Source organism: Lethenteron reissneri, chromosome 60 (genome assembly GCF_015708825.2).
Source record: "Lethenteron reissneri isolate LAM-NWPU_2019-01 chromosome 60, ASM1570882v1, whole genome shotgun sequence".
NCBI classification, from domain to species: domain Eukaryota; kingdom Metazoa; phylum Chordata; class Hyperoartia; order Petromyzontiformes; family Petromyzontidae; genus Lethenteron; species Lethenteron reissneri.
This window is the reverse complement of record NC_083838.1, coordinates 2,186,246-2,203,909: the sequence shown is the minus strand read 5'-3', so window position 1 is coordinate 2,203,909 and position 17,664 is coordinate 2,186,246. Positions and strand designations below refer to the sequence as shown.

The following is a 17,664-nucleotide window of genomic DNA, read 5'->3' as shown; positions in this document are numbered from 1 at the left end:
CATCAGCATCATCACGGTGGCTGGGAAATGTGAACTACCTCGCCGGGTAGGCAAGAGGTCGTGGGTTCGATCCCGACCCTGACGCCTGCTGCTGTATATTTGGAGTTTGCGTGTCTCTCTCTCTCATCATTATCATCACGGTGGCTAGGAGATGTTAACTAACACTGGGATGCTGCGATTTTGGCCTGCCACGTTTTTCGTGGTCAGGTACTTATGTCATACTGATGACAATACTATATTATATAAAAAAATAAAAATTTAAGATTCTTTTTTATACGTTATGTTTCGGCTTGAGTCTAATTGTCCACGGTTAAATGACGTTGGCTGTAATTGGCCACGGTCCCTTACGTTATGGCAAGATTCGGGCCCACTTCCTGGGGTCGTGGAGTTCTGCCATGACAAGTACATTTCATAAAAGCGTGTTTTTAAAAAAGTTTTTTAAAACTATTACTTATTTTGTTTTAGCGATTGAAGGGAACCAGAGAACCAGAGAGGAAACCCAGGCAAAACAGGTGGAGAGTGAGAGAGAGAACACACAAACTCCACAAAGAAAAGCACCACAGTCTGGAATCGAACCCGGGCACTCCTTGCTGCGAGGGCGGTCAGGACCCCCCGGGGCCACCCGGCCACCTCGTTCCTCTCACCACATCGATCGCTCTTCCTCTCGCCCCGCTCTCGCCGTAACCACCCCCCCCACCCCCACCCTTTCTCACCGCCTCGTGGCCCCCACCGCAAGCCAGGTGCAGAGGCGTGTTCCCGCTCATGTCCTCGGCCGACGGGTTGGCGTTGCGATCCAAAAGCAGCAGCTGCATCGGGAAGAGAAGATGCGACAACGACGACGATGACGACGAGGGGGACAGCGGATGAGACGCGCAGCGTTCGACCGTCTCTACTGGGAGGGCGACACGCGGCCAGGGAGGGCGACTGAAGGCCCGCAGCAATGGCTGGGACCGTCCTCAGAGCCGGCTCCGGGCAAGCGTGGCTTCGAGCCGGCTCAGTTGAGCCAAGTTGAGCCAAGTCAAGCCTGAGCCGAGTGTCATCATCATCATCATCACGGTGGCTAGGAGATGTAAACTACCTCGCCTGGGACCGTCCCGGACAAACTGTGGGACTTGAGCCAGCGTCAGCACAAGGCCCGCGGGCCACTGGCGGCCCCTGGTGGCTTTGAGTGCAGACCCCACGACAAATGCACAAAAGTGAAAACGCCCCTTGCCGTCAGGTTGCTGTCAAACCCCCAATGGGTTTCAAACGTGTGGCGGGCCCTCACGCGGACGATGTCTTATCGGTGAAAGTGGGCCCTACCCTCCCACCGCCCACCAACCAGAGGTCGCAAACGGGTTTTGATTCCTTACCCGTACCCGTACCCGGCCGCACCAGAGTCGCAAACGGGTACCCGTACGCGTACCCTACCTGATACCCGGCTACCCGTACCCGGCCGGGTATCGGGCAGGGTACGGGTACGGGTCCCAATTGCGACCTCTGGGATGAAGCCATGTTGCAGGCGCGGGTGGGTTGATTCTAGGAACTTGAATTGTGAGAAGAGACAAGACGTTGGGAAATGAGTGACAAACGGTTACTCACCAGTGACTCACGGCCTACCCGTACCCGGTCGCACCAGGGTCGCAAACGGGTACGGGTAGCCGGGTATCGGGTAGGGTACGGGTATCGGGTAGGGTACGGGTATCGGGTAGGGTACGGGTATCGGGTAGGGTACGGGTATCGGGTACCCGATTGCGACCTCTGCCACCAACCCCCCTGGAAATCGGTGATGACCAGCGGCACTAAGCGGCGGCCATCGTGCTCACCGCGGCAGCCTGGTGGCCCCGTGAGCAGGCCGCGTGGAGCGGCGAGGCGCCGTGATAGTCCACCGTGTTCACCACGGCACCCGCAGCCAGCAGCAACTCCAGCAGGGAGAGGCGCCCTGCACGCCGCCGGGGAGGGAGGGAGGGGAGGGAGGGAGAGCGAGGGAGGGAGGGAGCGGAGGGAGGGGAGGGAGTGACCGAGGGAGGGGAGGGAGAGAGCGAGCGGAGGGGAGGAGAGGAGAGGAGAGGAGAGGGGAGGGGAGGGGAGGGGAGGGGAGGGGAGGGGAGGGAGGGAGGGAGGGAGGGAGGGAGGGAGGGAGGGAGGGAGGGAGGGAGGGAGGGAGGGAGGGAGGGAGGGGCAAAGGAAGTGACATCACAAAGTCATGGCCTAAACTTTTTAAAAAGTACATCGCAAATTTCTTAAAACTGGGAAACGCACGGTGGCCATCGTCACAATCCCCTACCCCTCCCTACTCCGAAAACTTCACAATCAAAATATTGTATTTATACTGCAGGAGGAATCCAATGAGCTACAAAAGCTCTTTTTCACCGATGTCCAGCTGGCGCGCGGGTAAGAGCGTCACAGGCAGGACTCCTCCCTGTAAAATTACGTCCCGAGACTCGGCAAGGCTTCCCCGTGTAAACAAGCATGATTGACAAGGGTAACGATCGTAATTTAACGTACCGCTTTATAAACGCGTGCTGCGCTGTAAAAGCGTGGCGACACCACCGGCCGATGCCCCGTGCGGTCACGTAAAACGAAGCTAAACTATTTTTATTGTTTTTAAATCCTTTATATTCACTTGCGCGCTTGCGTGCTTGCTTGCTTACGACCGTGCAAATTTTTCGGTCGTTTTTTAACCCACTTCCCGTGATCCAATCGAGTTGACATTTTCCACACAGACTCGTTGTGCGTGACAATTAATGTTCGTGAAAAGTGTAACATTTTTCCAAAATTTTACACTTTTTAGGACAAATATATTATATTTAATTACCAATTGCTTAATGGTGCCATGCAATCATCTGACCCATAGGTGGCAGCCATCTCAAGCCAGAGGACGAGAGGACTCTAGCCGCCACTTGTTTTAATTGTTTACCAGGCAAGGCACCACTGAGCCGCACACAGCTCTTCATCAGGAAGCGGCCTGGCCCATGGCGAATGATGGCTCGCCCACGCGGCTTACCATCGCGTGGACATTCACAGCAGCAGCCAAATAGCGGCTGCCGTGAAACGGCGACGTGACGATCAAGAACACGCGTGAGGACGAGGAGCGAGTGATGTGCGGGACGGTGGCGGCGCGGGGGGGGGGGCTACGGGGGTGGGGGGGAGGGGTTGGGGGTTGGAGGGAGGGGTTGGGGGGGAGGGGTTGGGGGAGGGGTTGGTGGGGTTGGGGGTGAGGGGGAGGGGTTGGGGGTGGGGGGGAGGGGTTGGGGGTGGGGGGGAGGGGTTGGGGGAGGGGTTGGTGGGGTTGGGGGTGAGGGGGAGGGGTTGGGGGTGGGGGGGAGGGGTTGGGGGAGGGGTTGGTGGGGTTGGGGGTGAGGGGGAGGGGTTGGGGGTGGGGGGAAGGGGTTGGGGGGGAGGGGTTGGGGGAGGGGTTGGTGGGGTTGGGGGTGAGAGGGAGGGGTTGGGGGTGGGGGGGAGGGGTTGGGGGAGGGGGGGAGGGGTTGGGGGTTGGAGGGAGGGGTTGGGGGGGAGGGGTTGGGGTTGGGGGAGGGGTTGGTGGGGTTGGGGGTGAGGGGGAGGGGTTGGGGGTGGGGGGAGGGGTTGGGGGAGGGGTTGGTGGGGTTGGGGGTGAGGGGGAGGGGTTGGGGGTGGGGGGTTGGGGGAGGGGTTGGTGGGGTTGGGGGTGAGGGGGAGGGGTTGGGGGTGGGGGGTTGGGGGAGGGGTTGGTGGGGTTGGGGGTGAGGGGGAGGGGTTGGGGGTGAGGGGGAGGGGTTGGGGGTGGGGGGGAGGGGTGAGGGGGAGGGGTTGGGGGTGGGGGGGAGGGGTTGGGGGAGGGGTTGGGGGTGGGGGGGAGGGGTTGGGGGAGGGGTTGGTGGGGTTGGGGGTGAGGGGGAGGGGTTGGGGGTGGGGGGGAGGGGTTGGGGGAGGGGTTGGTGGGGTTGGGGGTGAGGGGGAGGGGTTGGGGGTGGGGGGGAGGGCTTGGGGGTGCGGCCGCGGACCGTGCTGAGCAGCCACGTGCAGCGGCGTGAGGCCCTGGTCGTTGCGCGAAAACGGCGTCACCACCGAGGGGTCGTTCAGCCGCCTGCGATGGGGTCAAGGGGGCAGCAAAGGGGGGGGGGGAGGTCAAGGGTGGGGGAAGCCGGCAAAGGTCAAACAACGGAGAGAAGGTCAATTTGTCGTCGTACTGTTTGGGGTTAGGGTCAAGCTAAGATTTGACAAAATCTGTCGTTGTTTTCGTCGTCGTTTCGTGCGACAGTGTGCGTCTGTGCGACGGCGATTATCATCCCAACCAGTCCTGAGCCTCCCCCTAGGTCGACTGGGCCTCGAATGAGTACCTGCTGCGGTGTGTAGCTAACATCGTTGGTAGGGAGACAAAGGCGGCCCTGGGCGAGGTGTGGCCCACACCACCCCCCTCGGGCACCATGCCGGCATTCATACGCGCTGCCACTTGCTAAGATCGCTTGCCCCAACAGTCTGTTAAGGCTACACAAGGGTGTGTGCGTGTGCACGTGGCCTGGCACAGGCGCTGCGGTGACGTCACCATCGCTTAGCGCCGAATGGCGGGCATTGGCATTGGTTCGTGTGTGTGCGCGTTGGTGCCGCACCCGGACACGATCCTCTCGCACGAGTCGCACGAGCACAGCGGGTGGCACAGCGCCGCGTCCGCCCCGCTGCCTCCTTCCCCGCTCGTCAGCAGTCGCGACACCTCCTCGTCGCGGCCGCTCGCCACGCACTGCACGCACGAGGCCAGCCGGGGACGAGAGGGCACCCTGGCAATTAGCCAGACCTTGGCACAGATGCGCATCGTCTCTTTTTCCACTGGCACATCTAAACCGAGCCAGCTCGGTACGGGTGGTTTTCCACTGACACTTCCGAGCCGAGCTAGAGTGGGGCCAGCGTGGTGAGCACGGATGGCTACGTGCGGTGCGCAAAAAAGTTCAATATACATCATGGGTGGTTTTCCACTGCTACATCCAAGCCGCGCCAGAGTGGCGCCAGCAGGGTACGAGTGTTTTTCCACTGGCACATCCGAGCCAAGCCAAAACCAAACAAAGACGACATCCGACACTGGCTCGGCAAGGGGGGCCAAGCAGGGCCAGGGGTGGACGGTAACGCTGCGTCCACCGCGTGCGACGCCGGCAGCACGGCTCGGTCTTCTGCGGCGGGGAAAACAACTAATGGGCGGGGGGTGGGGGGGGTGATCCTCCCGTGCCGGCGTGCCGAGCTGCCGGCCCGCATGGACGGGGAGCAGAGCGAGGTGAGAGGGGGTGGGGAGCAGGCGGAGAGGGGGGGGGGGCGACGATGGCGACGCGGGGAGATGGGATGGGGGAGCCAGCGGGGGCGACGAGCTCCCGCGCGCGGACGGGGCGGCGGCGGCGGTCACCTCGAAGAGGAGGTCGATGGCGCAGGCGGACGGGGCGCGGGAGATGGCACCGCCGGGCGAACTCCACGGAGACCCGGGCAACCCGGTGCCGCCCGCCTGTGCACACGGGATGAAAATGAGCGCGGGGGCGACGATGACGATGACGATGACGACGGCGAGCCGGCCGAGATGACGATGCACTGGGACAACGATGGTCAGGGCGACGACGACACACACGCGGCCGTGGCGATGCCGAGGAGGTGGAGCTCACCCCGGGAGTCAGGATGCCCGCGTGGATGTGCTCCACCGCGGCCTCAAACGAGGTGAGGCAGTAGCCCAGCTCGTCCTCCAGACCCCCGCTGAAGCGCAGGTTCTTCACGTAGCTCAGGTTCGCGCGCCTTGCAAACGCACGCACACACACGCACGCACACGCGCACACACACGCACACACGCGCACGCACACACGTGCACACACGCATGCACGCACACACGCACACACAATAAAGACAAAGATCCCCCACCCCGTTATAGCGAGCACCTATGAAGGCCGGCACGACACACGAGGGGGTGGGTGGCCAGCACCATGCCCTGCCACCTTTGTCTCCCCAGTGGCGATGTTTACACACCAATCCAGGCAGTACTCAATTGGGGCCGAGTCGACCTAGGGGTGGCCCAGGACCGATTCAAATATTCGCCGCTGTTGTTGATCGCAGATTGGGAATGGAACTCGAGTCGCCGGGTTCGTAGTGCAGCGCGCGCTAACCTTCGACACTACCGCTCCCCTAACACAACAACAACAACAACCGCCATTCGCCATTAAGTGGCAGTGACATCACCACGGCGCTTGTGCCTGGCTATGTGCACGTTAAGGCCACACGCACGCACACACAATCCCATTGACACACACAGACACACGATGAGACCTACTGGCAGCAATAAGGAAGGGGTCCTCTCACCAGTTTGGGATTTCGGTTTTGACGACGAGGAAAATGAGAATTGGCAGCAGGTCGTCCGTCGTCATCGCCTGGACGTTGACTGTGCGCGGGAACACGGGTCACATGGCGGCACATACGCGTGTCTCGTCGCTTGACGGGTAGGGTTACACACACACACTCGCTCTCGCCCAGACATACACACACAGCAGCGCACACACTCACTCTGACCCAGACACACACACAGCACACACACTCACTCGGACCCAGACGCACACACAGCACACATAGCAGCACACACTCACTCGCTCTGACCCAGGCACACACACAGCACACATAGCACCACACACGCACTCACACAGACACACACACAGCACACACAAACGCACACACACAGCACACACAAACGCACACACACAGCACACACACACTCACTCACCCAGACACACAGCACACACAAACTCACTCACCCAGATGTGCACACACACACACACACACACGCACGCACACACACACACGCACGCGGCACCTCTGTGGGTGGGCGAGAACAGCACTGTGTGCACGGCGCTGCGTAGGCACACACACACGCACACACGCACACACACACTCACGCACACACACACACACACACGCACACACACACGCACACACACACACACACGCACACTCACGCACACACACGCGCACACGCACACACGCACACACACACACACTCACCCAGACACACACACACACGCACACACACACACACATGGCACCTCTGTGGCTGGGCGAGAGTAGCACCGTGTGCACGGCGCTGCGTAGACACAGCAGCTTCTCCTGCGACGTGCGGCACCGGTTCAGCTGGCCCAGCACTCGCTTGGCGCGCGGGATGTTGATGCTGCAGCAGCAGCCACAAGAGCAGACAAAGGTCCCCCGGGTAGCCTTTTAACGGGGGGCCGTTTGGGGCAAGTGCCCCGTTAACGAGCAGCGCGGCGAGGAGAAGGCGTGTCTGTGTGTCCGTAATCCCTCGCTCGGCCGCCTTTGTCTCCCCGCTGCCGACGGTGATGCACCGCGCCGGGTACTCGTTAAAGTGGCGGCTCTTAACCTTTACTGCAGCCTTGTACCCCCCTTGTTGGTTCTCATTCGTTAACGAACAAATGTGCAAATGTGAATAAATGCACAGGGTTTGATGAAACAAAGTAAGTCGTTACTCAGTGGCCGTCCATAAATGACGTCACGCGATTTTGGACGATTTTTGACCCCCTCCCCCCCCCCCTCGTCACACGGCGTCACAAAAAGTCAGACCCCCCCTCAAATATGACGTCACAAAGCTCTGCCCACCCCCCCCCCCCCCCAAAATACATTTTAAAAATGCTTAAAATTGCTTTGAAGCATGTCTTATTTAATGTGGCGCTGCACTCTGATGTTGTAGGAGAAAACATTTATTAAAAAGTATATTTAATTAAGTAGAACGTGTTGTCTATATCTATTTAAAGTTGCGCATTTTTTACGTGACGTCACATTTCTCACCAACCCCCCCCCCCCTCGTCACACATAGTCACAAATGTCTGACCCCCCCCCCCCCAGGTGCGTGACGTCATTTATGGACGGCCCCTTAACGCGCCTGTAGCTACTTTGTGCTGTAGATGATTTACCTTCGAGAAAAAACTGGCCATGTCTTGCACACCCAGGGGGTGCGTGCACCCCAGGTGAAGAGCCACTGCGTTGAAGGCTCCCTTAATGGCCAGGCCTGAAGGCTTGTTGTATTACATTGATTTTTATTACACGCTTTTATTTAACTCACTCTGTCTGTTGCGTCTTCAAATCTTTTTTTACCCACTTCCCAATGTGCAAACTTGGTATACTTATGTCATACTGATGACAATACTATATTCTATCATGAAAAATCAAATACAATTATTTAACATTATTTTTTATATGTTATGTTTGTGGGTCTAATTGTCCACTCTCAACTGACGTTGGCTGTAAATCACTACGGTCCTTTACGTTATGGCAAGCTTCGGGGCCACTTCCTGGAGTCGTGGAGTTTTTGCCCCTACTAGTACGGTACATTTCATTAAAGCGTGTTATTAAAAAAGTTTTTTTTAAATATTACTTTTTATCTTCTTGGTTCTTTCGGTAAAGTAACGTAGAAGGGAAATAAAATAATAATAATAATAAAATAATATGAAAATAAAACATAATAAAAAACGATTCTCACGACGTTTCGGCCACAACGCAAGCAGCCGTCCTCAGGCGAAGAACAGGGCGAAATTACTTATTGTATCCACGCATTCTGGGCGGGCAGCTAAACCTGAGGTCAGAGGTGATGTCGAGGTCCTTGAGCTGCAGGTCCTGCAGGGACCGTGTGCGTTTGTTGAAGGCTGCGTCCTGCACACAGCACAAAGACAAAGATCCCCCCCGCCCCCGTGTAGCCTTAGCAGACTGTTGGGGCAAGTGCTGTTAGCGAGCAGCACCTATGAAGGCCGGCACGGCACACGAAGGGGTTGGGTGGCCAGGACCACGGCCGACCGCCTTTGTCTCCCCAGTGGCGATGTTTACTACGCACCGCAACGGGTATTCATTTGAGGTCGAGTCGACCTAGGGGAGGCCCAGGGCCGGTTCAGATAATCGTAACTGCCGGTGTTGGCCATGAGCGAGAATCGAACCCGGGGCGCCAGGTTCGTAGCGCAGCGCGCTGAGCGCTATACCACCGCTCCCCACACATGCACACATGCGTGCACACACAATTGTATGATGGAGGTTGCAGTTGTCTTCTAAGTATGCGAGCGTTTGTGTGTGTGTGTGTGTGCCCGCGAGCGAGCGGTAGGCAGGCAGGTAGATAAACATGCGAGTAGGTGGGTTAGTAGGTGGCGAGTGGGTAGATAGGCGAGTAGGTACACAAATAGGTATGCAAGTAGGAATGCGAGTAGGTAGGTACGTAGACAATTGGGTACGTAAACAGGTAGGTAGGCGAGTAGGTAGTAGGTAGATAGGCGAGTCACACCTGGCTGGCCTCCATGGTACCGATGGCCTTGAAGATGGCGTCGTGGGTTCCGTTCAGAACGTACATCTGTGTGGCACACGCGATCACCACGCTCACCACCCCGTACACCCCGAGCAGACTGTTGGGGCAAGTGCTGTTAGCGAGTGGCACCTATAAAGGCCGGAACGACACGCGAGGGGGTGGGTGGCCAGCACCACGCTCGGCCGCTGGGTGGTCATTTGAGGCCGAGTCGACCTAGGGGAGGCCCAAGACCGGTTCAAATGATCGTCACTGGTGTTGGCCGTGAGCGGGAATCAAACTCGGGTCGCCGAGTTCATAGCGCAGTGCGCTAACCGCTACACTACGTGCGCCTTCACCCCACACACAGACACATCCCACTCAGCACGCACACCACACTCGCCACACTCGTAACACTCACCACACCTTCACACATTCTACTCATCCACATACACCACGCGTCCTCACCACACGCACACCCCGCAACTCAACCCACACTAACCGCGTGCCCTCAGACCACCAGGGCGAGGCGGGCGATTGGCCGAGCTGGTTAGGCGAGTCCTTAGGGAGGCGAGTGGGCGAGTTGCGAGCTCGGCGAGCGGGTGAGCTGGTAAAGCGGGCGAGTGGGCGAGCGGTTGTAGTGAGTGAGCGGGTGAGCTGGTGAGCTGGTGAGCTGGTGAGCTGGTGAGCTGGGCGAATGGGTCAGCTGATGAGGCAGGCGAGTGGGCGGGCAGCTGTGGCGAGTAATGGGGGTCAGCCGGTGAGCTGCTGAGCATTTGAGGTTGGCGAGCGTGGCGAGCTGGGTGGGCGGGAGAGCTGGGGCGAGGTGGATGAACGGGTGAGCTGGCGAGTAGGCGGGCAAGTAGGCGGGCGAGTAGGTGGGCGAGTAGGTGGATGAATAGGGGGCGAGTAGGCGGGCGAGTAGGGGGCGAGTAGGCGGGCACTCACCTCCACCGCCTGCTTGAGGAGCTTGAGGGAGGCCTCCTGCCTCGCCAGCGATTTCTGCAAAAGCACAAGGACAGGTGCCGTCAGCCATCGCCGGCGGCCACGATCTATCCACTATCATCGTCGTCATCGTCGTCGTCATCGTCATCATCGTCGTCGTCGTCGTCATTATCGTCGTCGTGCCTTGACGGCAGAGGTCGCAATCGGGTACCTGATACCCGTACCCTACCCGTACCCGACCGGGTACGGGTAGCCGGTATCGGGTAGAGTACGGGTACGGGTACCCGTTTGCGACCCTGGTGCGGCCAGGTACGGGTAGGCCGTGAGTCACTGGTGAGTCACCGTTTGTCACTCATTTCCCAACGTCTCGTCTCTTCTCACAATTCAAGTTCCTAGAATCAACCCACCCGCGCCTGCAACATGGCTTCATCCCAGAGGTCGCAATCGGGTACCCGATACCCGGCTATCCCGTACCCGGCCGGGTATCGGGTAGGGTACGGGTACCCGTTTGCGACCCTGGTGCGGCCGGGTACGGGTACGGGTAAGGAATCAAAACCCGTTTGTGACCTCTGCTTGACGGGGCCAAAGCCTGCGCCGTTGGGGGAAGTTTCTCACCAGCTGTGGGTCCTTCAGCACGACCTGCAGACACTTGCTGTACAGAGCGCCGACTGCATCCTGCACACGCAAAAAAAAACAAAGGCAAAGATGCCCCGTATTGCCTTAACAGACTGTTGGGGCAAGTGCTATTAACGAGTAGCAGCAATCTTCTTGGTTCTTTCGGTAAAGTCACGTAGAAGGAAAATAATAAAATAATAAAAATAAAACATCATTAAATACAATTCTCACGACGTTTCGGCCACAACGCAAGCGGCTGTCCTCAGGTGAAGAACAGGGCTGTCGAAAAGACAGCGTCTGAATGAACACCACCAAGCTTGGCAGCGTATATTTAAGCCGGGTTAGGGGAGGAAGGGCGCCTTGACAAAGAAATTTGCATATCAACAGAGGAATTTAGCATTTTTATGGAAAATGCAGATATGGGATTAGTCACTACTTGTGGAATGTGTAGGAGGTGGGGGGGGGGTCTCAAAGTCATATTATGCCCGGCGCAGTAGTAGCAACTATGAAGGCCGGCGCAATGCACGAGGGGGTGGGTGGCCAGGCCAACACCACGCCCGGCTGCCTTTGTCTCCCCAGTGGCGATGTTTAAAGACCGCACCAGGTACTCATTCAGGATGATTCAACCTCGGGGAGGTCCAGATAATCGTCACTGGTGGTGGCCACGAGCGGGAATCGAACGCCGGTCACTGTGTTTGTAGCGCAAAGGCGCTAACCGCCAAACCACATATACGCACACATGAGCGCACGCGCCAATAATGTGTACGTGTGTGTACAATGCACACGTAGTAACATCGCCCCCTGCTGTGAAACTACTGCATAGGGTCAGCTGCCACTGGGGGTGACCCACGGCGAGACGACAGAGCAACATGCTGAAAATGCCTTGCGAATTACTCGAATGTATGTAGAACTTCATTTGCATTAGCGCGTAGCCAAACGCGCTAATTGGGAGTGAGAATGACGTTACATACGGCCGCAACATCGCCACCCCTACAGCAAAACACCTGCAGGCAGCGTCTGCGAGGCACAGGCAGAGCCTTCCGTCGCGATGGCATGAGGCGCTAGAAAAACGACAGCGCCAATAATCAAATCTACTCCGTTATTGTCAATAAAATATATTCCCACCCCTCCCTCCTCGCGCCCCCCCTCCCTCCTCGCCCCCCCCTCCCTCCCTCGACCCACCCCTCCCTCCTCCCACCCCTCCCTCCCCCCACCCCCCTCCCTCCCCCCCACCCCCCTCCCTTGCTCCTCATCCCCTCCCTCCTCCCTCCCTCCTCATCCCCTCCTCATCCCCACCCTCCCCCCCCCTCCCCCCGTCTCCCCCCGCCGCCAGCTCACGATGTGGTGCCGCAGGCTCCTCCCCTCCAGCTGGCGGAACGACGCGGTGAACACCGCGATGCGGCGGTCCACGTCTCTCCGCGCCGCCGTCGTCGTCGCCGCCGTCGCCGATCCGCCTCCTCCTGCACCACCACCACCACCGCCGGCCGGCGACTCGGTCCACGCCAGAACCTCGCGGCACTCGTCCATGGAGCCTGGGCCCAGCGAGGCGGGGGCCTGGAGCGCGGCGCCGGAGGAGGCTCCCCCTGGGCAGGACGTGGAGAGGGAAACGGTCGCCATGGAGACACCGGAGCCTTCTGCGTCTGTGGGGACATTGCGGGAGAGACGCGCACGGGTTCAGGACTCTCGTCCGTCCGGTGCTCGGCGCGCTGCGTTGGATTGCGGCTGCCGGGCGAACTCGTCACAAGGTCGCACTCGCCACGCACAAAGCGCTTGCCACAAACGCACCGTGATGATACGCAGCCAACCGTGGCGATCGTAGGTGCGGGGGAAGGACAACAAGCTAAACACAAAAAGCAGTTCGAAAGAAAATTGGTTTTTCAATCTAGATGATGGTGATTTCAAAGTGCATCGCTCCAGTGGCTTCCTAATATCGGAAGGAAGAGGCGTTCCAGACGGCCGCAGAAGCGCATCCGAAAGCGCCGCGCGACGACGCGGGGACCACCGTCTTTGTCCGAAGGCCTGCCAAAAAGCCGCCGACGCCGCTGCTGCTGCTGCTGCTGCGAGGACGAGCAGAGCTCGCGCGACGACGGTTCACGCGACGACGGTTCACGCGACGACGGTTCACGCGACGACGGTTCACGCGACGACGGTTCAAGCGACGACGGTTCACGCGACGACGGTTCACGCGACGAAGGTTCACGCTCCCGTGCCGAGATCGGCGAGGAGCGTGGCAGGGCCCGCAATCGTGCGATCCGGGAGCGAGCGAGCGAGAGCGGTGGCCGTGCCTGGGTGGGCGGGCGGCGGCAGCGCGTCGAGCGGGCGGGAGATGCAGATGAGGCTGAGGCTCTCCTCGCGGTCCGTGTAGAAGGTCTCCTCGAAGAGCACGCGGGCTGACACGGAGGGCCCCTCTCCCCCGGTGAGACAGAGCTCCCCCCCACGCAGCGACACCGCCTGCGGGTGACGCACGGCGAGAGAGACGCAGGGAGAGGCACGGGCACGCACGGACGCAGCGCAAGATTCAAGATTCCCCCGGCCCCATCGCCCCCGTGTGTTGGCGAAATCAGTGCTTCTAGATTTGAAGTTTTCGTGACTGCAAGGATCCATGCTTTTTTTTTAGTTGTTTTCATTTTAATTTATTATATTTTTTACCTACGTGACTTTACCGAAAAAACCAAAAAGTATGAAATCAGTGCTCTTCAGTTATTTTCAGACATCATCGGTGCGAGGGCCGGCCACACATTTCAAACCAACGGGGGTTTGACAGCAGCATGATGATGATGGGGGGGGGGGGGGTATTTTCACTCTTGTGTGTTGCCAGGAGGGGCCGCACATCAGAGGCCGCACTGAAGGCCACCAGGCATTGAAGTACACTGGCCTAAATAGACTATTGGGGCAAGTGCTGTTAGCGAGCACCAGAGGTCGCAATTGGGTACCCGATACCCGTACCCTACCCGATACCCGGCTACCCGTACCCGGTCGCAAACGGGTACGGGTACCCGTTTGCGACCCTGGTGCGGCCGGGTACGGGTACAGGTAGGCCGTGAGTCACTGGTGAGTAACCGTTTGTCACTCATTCCCCAACGTCTTGTCTCTTCTCACAATTCAAGTTCCTAGAATCAACCCACCCGCGCCTGCAACATGGCTTCATCCCAGAGGTCGCAATCGGGTACCCGATACCCGTACCCTACCCGATACCCGGCTACCCGTACCCGGCCGGGTATCGGGTACGGGTACAGGTACCCGTTTGCGACCCTGGTGCGGCCGGGTACGGGTACAGGTAAGGAATCAAAACCCGTTTGCGACCTCTAGCGACCACCGACTAAGGCCGGCAGGGCACACGAGGGGGCTGGGGTGGCAAGCACCTTGCCCGGCCGTATTCGCCTCCCCAGTGGCGATGTTGTTGCTTACACGATCGCACCGGGCTTCCATTTGAGGCCGAGTCGACCTTGGAGAGGGCCCACGAACGGTTCAGATAACAGCCACCGGTGCTCATTGCCATGAGCAGGAATCAAACTCGGGTTACCAGGTTCATAGCGCAGCGCGCTAACCGCCACACAACAACACGCGCCATTCGACACAAAGTGGCGGTGACGTCACCACAGCACCTGTGCCAGGCCAGGTGCACTTTAAGGCCATGTAAAGCGTCGAAGGCTCGATGACAGGAAATCATGGGACAGGCCCAGGTGCCGCCACTGGGTTGACCGACTGAGATGACAGGCAGATGCACCACCTGTGCCGCCTACTGCTCCACACACACGTACACACGTACACACACACACGTACACTCACACGTACACACACACGTACACTCAGACACACGTACACACACACGTACCCACACATGTACCCACACACGTACACACGTACCCACACACATACACGTACACTCAGACACATGTACACACACACGTACACACGTACACACACACGTACGCACGTACACTCAGACACACGTACACACACACACGTACACACACACACACGTAGACACACACGTAGACACACACGTACACTCACACGTACACACACACGTACCCTCACACGTACACACACATACGTACCCACACACGTACACACGTACGTACCCACACATGTACACACGTACGTACCCACACATGTACACACACACATACACACACACATACACTCACACGTACACTCAGACACTGCGGGGCCCTCTGCTCCTAAGAGACATCATCACCATCATCGTCGTCATTATTTCCGCCATCGAGAGACGCAGGGTGTGAGCCGAGACCCCCACCTGGCCACCCATAGAGACGTAGCGAGTTTGCTCGTCGGCGGACGGGAGCAGAATGTACGACTCGAACGGGCAGGAGGACAGAGCCCCGGAGCGGACACTGCCCTGGCAAGGCACCAGCACCTGCGGACACAAAGGGCAAGGCGTTTAACGTTGTTACCCCTTTATATATTTAGTATATTTTACCAGGCAAGGCCCCACTGAACTGCAACGTGGCTTCTTTTTTTTCACAGGCGACCTGGCCATCAAAAACGATGGCTCGACAAAAGTGGACTATCACCATCATCATCACGTGGATATTTATAGCAGGCATATGCTCTGAAAGGCGCGATGTTGATTCTAAACGTGGAGAGAAAAACCGGAACGCCCGCAGATAAATCCAAGCGATCGGCATGTGCCGTGTTCTCACAGCCAGTAGGGGAGGGGGGAGGAGGGGGGGAGGGAGGGGGAGTGTGCCGCTGACTCGAGTGGGAGCGTAACAGCGGTGGCGCTCGGTGTAGAAAATCAGTGGAGGAATCCGATGAGTTATCAAGCTTTTTTTCACAGACGCCCAGAGTCGTTGTTCACACGGAGAGAGCCAGCGAGGGTGTGTGCGTGGCCACAAGCTGCGCTGGTGGCCGGGGGGGAGGCAGGGGAGAGGGGGTGTGCCGCTAGCGCCGCGTCCACCCACCACGGCATGCAGCTCGGCCGCCTTGCGGAACAGCTCCGGCCTCTTGCGCTGCAGCGCGAGGAAGAACGGATTCCTCGCGATGTCTTCATCGTAGCTCGCCATGACGACTGGGGACGGACCGCCGCCGCCGAAACCGTCAAGCGTGCACCCAAGCGGTCCAGGGCGTCTCGTGTCAGTCAGACATCGACCGTTGCCGTTGCCGCTGCGGCCGCCGCGCTCGTGCGAAGCGCGCGATCGTCCTCTCGAAACGACTCGCCGGGGGAAATCGACAGGCGTGCGAGGTGCCGCCAGGCGAGTTCGGACGCCGGACGGGCGGCAAGGGGCCCGGGAGGAGGCTCGGCGGCCCGAATCAGGCCGAGCCGAGGACGAGATGGCGGTCGCGAAGTCCGCCCGGGATCATCTTCGCGGCAACGGCGTGAATCTGCGAAAGCACAACGACGATGATGACAATGACGACGACGACGACGACAACGACGACAACGACGACGATGACAACGATGACGACGACGACGACGACGACGACGATGACGACGATAAAGACGACGATGACAACGATGACAACGACGACGGCGACAAAAACGATTCAAGCGGCAGAATGGTGGCAGCAGCATGGCGTTGACACTCGCGGCTCACAGCAAGGGGGGTGGGGGCCTGGGTTCATTTTCCGGCGCAGGAAACCTTTCGCTGAGTTTCTGGCCTGGTCACCGTAGACTTGCACAGAGAACCATAGACTTGCATAGAGAACCATAGACTTGCACAGAGACCCACAGACTTGCAGAGACTCATAGACTTGCAGAGAGACCCATAGACTTGCACAGAGACCCATAGACTTGCAGAGAGACCCATAGACTTGCAGAGAGACCCATAGACTTGCACAGAGACCCATAGACTTGCACAAAGACCCACAGACTTGCACAGAGACCCACAGACTTGCACAGAGACCCACAGACTTGCACAGAGACCCACAGACTTGCACAGACCCATAGAATTGCACAGAGACCCCGTAAACTTGCACAGACCCATAGCATTGCACAGAGACCCATAGATTTGCGCAGAGGGCCGCAGGCAAAGACCCATATAATTTCAGAGACCCACAGACTTGCACAGAGAACCACAGACTTGCACAGAGACCCACAGACTTGCACAGACCCATAGAATTGCACAGAGACCCCGTAAACTTGCACAGACCCATAGCATTGCACAGAGACCCATAGATTTGCGCAGAGGGCCGCAGGCAAAGACCCATATAATTTCAGAGACCCACAGACTTGCACAGAGAACCACAGACTTGCACAGAGACCCATAGACTCACACAGAGACCCATAGACTCACACAGAGACACACAAACTTGCACAGAGACCCATAGACTCACACAGAGACCCATAGACTCACTACACAGAGAGCCATAGACTCATCACACAGAGACCCATAGACTTGCACAAAGACCCACAGACTTGCACAGAGACCCACAGACTTGCACAGAGACCCACAGACTTGCACAGACCCATAGAATTGCACAGAGACCCACAGACTTGCACAGAGACCCATAGACTTGCACAGAGACCCATAGACTCACACAGAGACCCATAGACTTGCACAGAGACCCATAGACTTGCACAGAGACCCACAGACTTGCACAGAGACCCACAGACTTGCACAGAGACCCACAGACTTGCACAGAGACCCACAGACTTGCACAGACCCATAGAATTGCACAGAGACCCCGTAAACTTGCACAGACCCATAGCATTGCACAGAGACCCATAGATTTGCGCAGAGGGCCGCAGGCAAAGACCCATATAATTTCAGAGACCCACAGACTTGCACAGAGAACCACAGACTTGCACAGAGACCCACAGACTTGCACAGACCCATAGAATTGCACAGAGACCCCGTAAACTTGCACAGACCCATAGCATTGCACAGAGA

General features: G+C 58.3%; 1 protein-coding gene across 3 annotated transcripts in view; it reads right to left on the bottom strand.

Moving 5' to 3' along the window:
- The window catches only part of ANKRD27 (ankyrin repeat domain 27), a 34,018-nt gene that overhangs the window by 14,441 nt on the left and 1,913 nt on the right, over positions 1 to 17,664 (bottom strand). For all 3 annotated transcript variants that reach the window (XM_061576038.1, XM_061576039.1, XM_061576040.1), the window contains exons 2-17: positions 15,736 to 16,156; positions 15,069 to 15,188; positions 13,093 to 13,258; positions 12,146 to 12,447; positions 10,808 to 10,867; positions 10,196 to 10,249; positions 9,251 to 9,316; positions 8,558 to 8,634; positions 7,020 to 7,141; positions 6,286 to 6,364; positions 5,601 to 5,727; positions 5,351 to 5,446; positions 4,572 to 4,699; positions 3,966 to 4,048; positions 1,806 to 1,921; positions 714 to 806 (exon numbers count right to left, since the gene is read on the bottom strand). In XM_061576038.1, coding sequence (XP_061432022.1) covers positions 714 to 806; positions 1,806 to 1,921; positions 3,966 to 4,048; positions 4,572 to 4,699; positions 5,351 to 5,446; positions 5,601 to 5,727; positions 6,286 to 6,364; positions 7,020 to 7,141; positions 8,558 to 8,634; positions 9,251 to 9,316; positions 10,196 to 10,249; positions 10,808 to 10,867; positions 12,146 to 12,447; positions 13,093 to 13,258; positions 15,069 to 15,188; positions 15,736 to 15,837 — 1,791 coding nt within the window. In that variant the 5' untranslated portion in view covers positions 15,838 to 16,156. The remainder of the gene's footprint in view (positions 1 to 713; positions 807 to 1,805; positions 1,922 to 3,965; positions 4,049 to 4,571; positions 4,700 to 5,350; positions 5,447 to 5,600; positions 5,728 to 6,285; positions 6,365 to 7,019; positions 7,142 to 8,557; positions 8,635 to 9,250; positions 9,317 to 10,195; positions 10,250 to 10,807; positions 10,868 to 12,145; positions 12,448 to 13,092; positions 13,259 to 15,068; positions 15,189 to 15,735; positions 16,157 to 17,664) is intronic.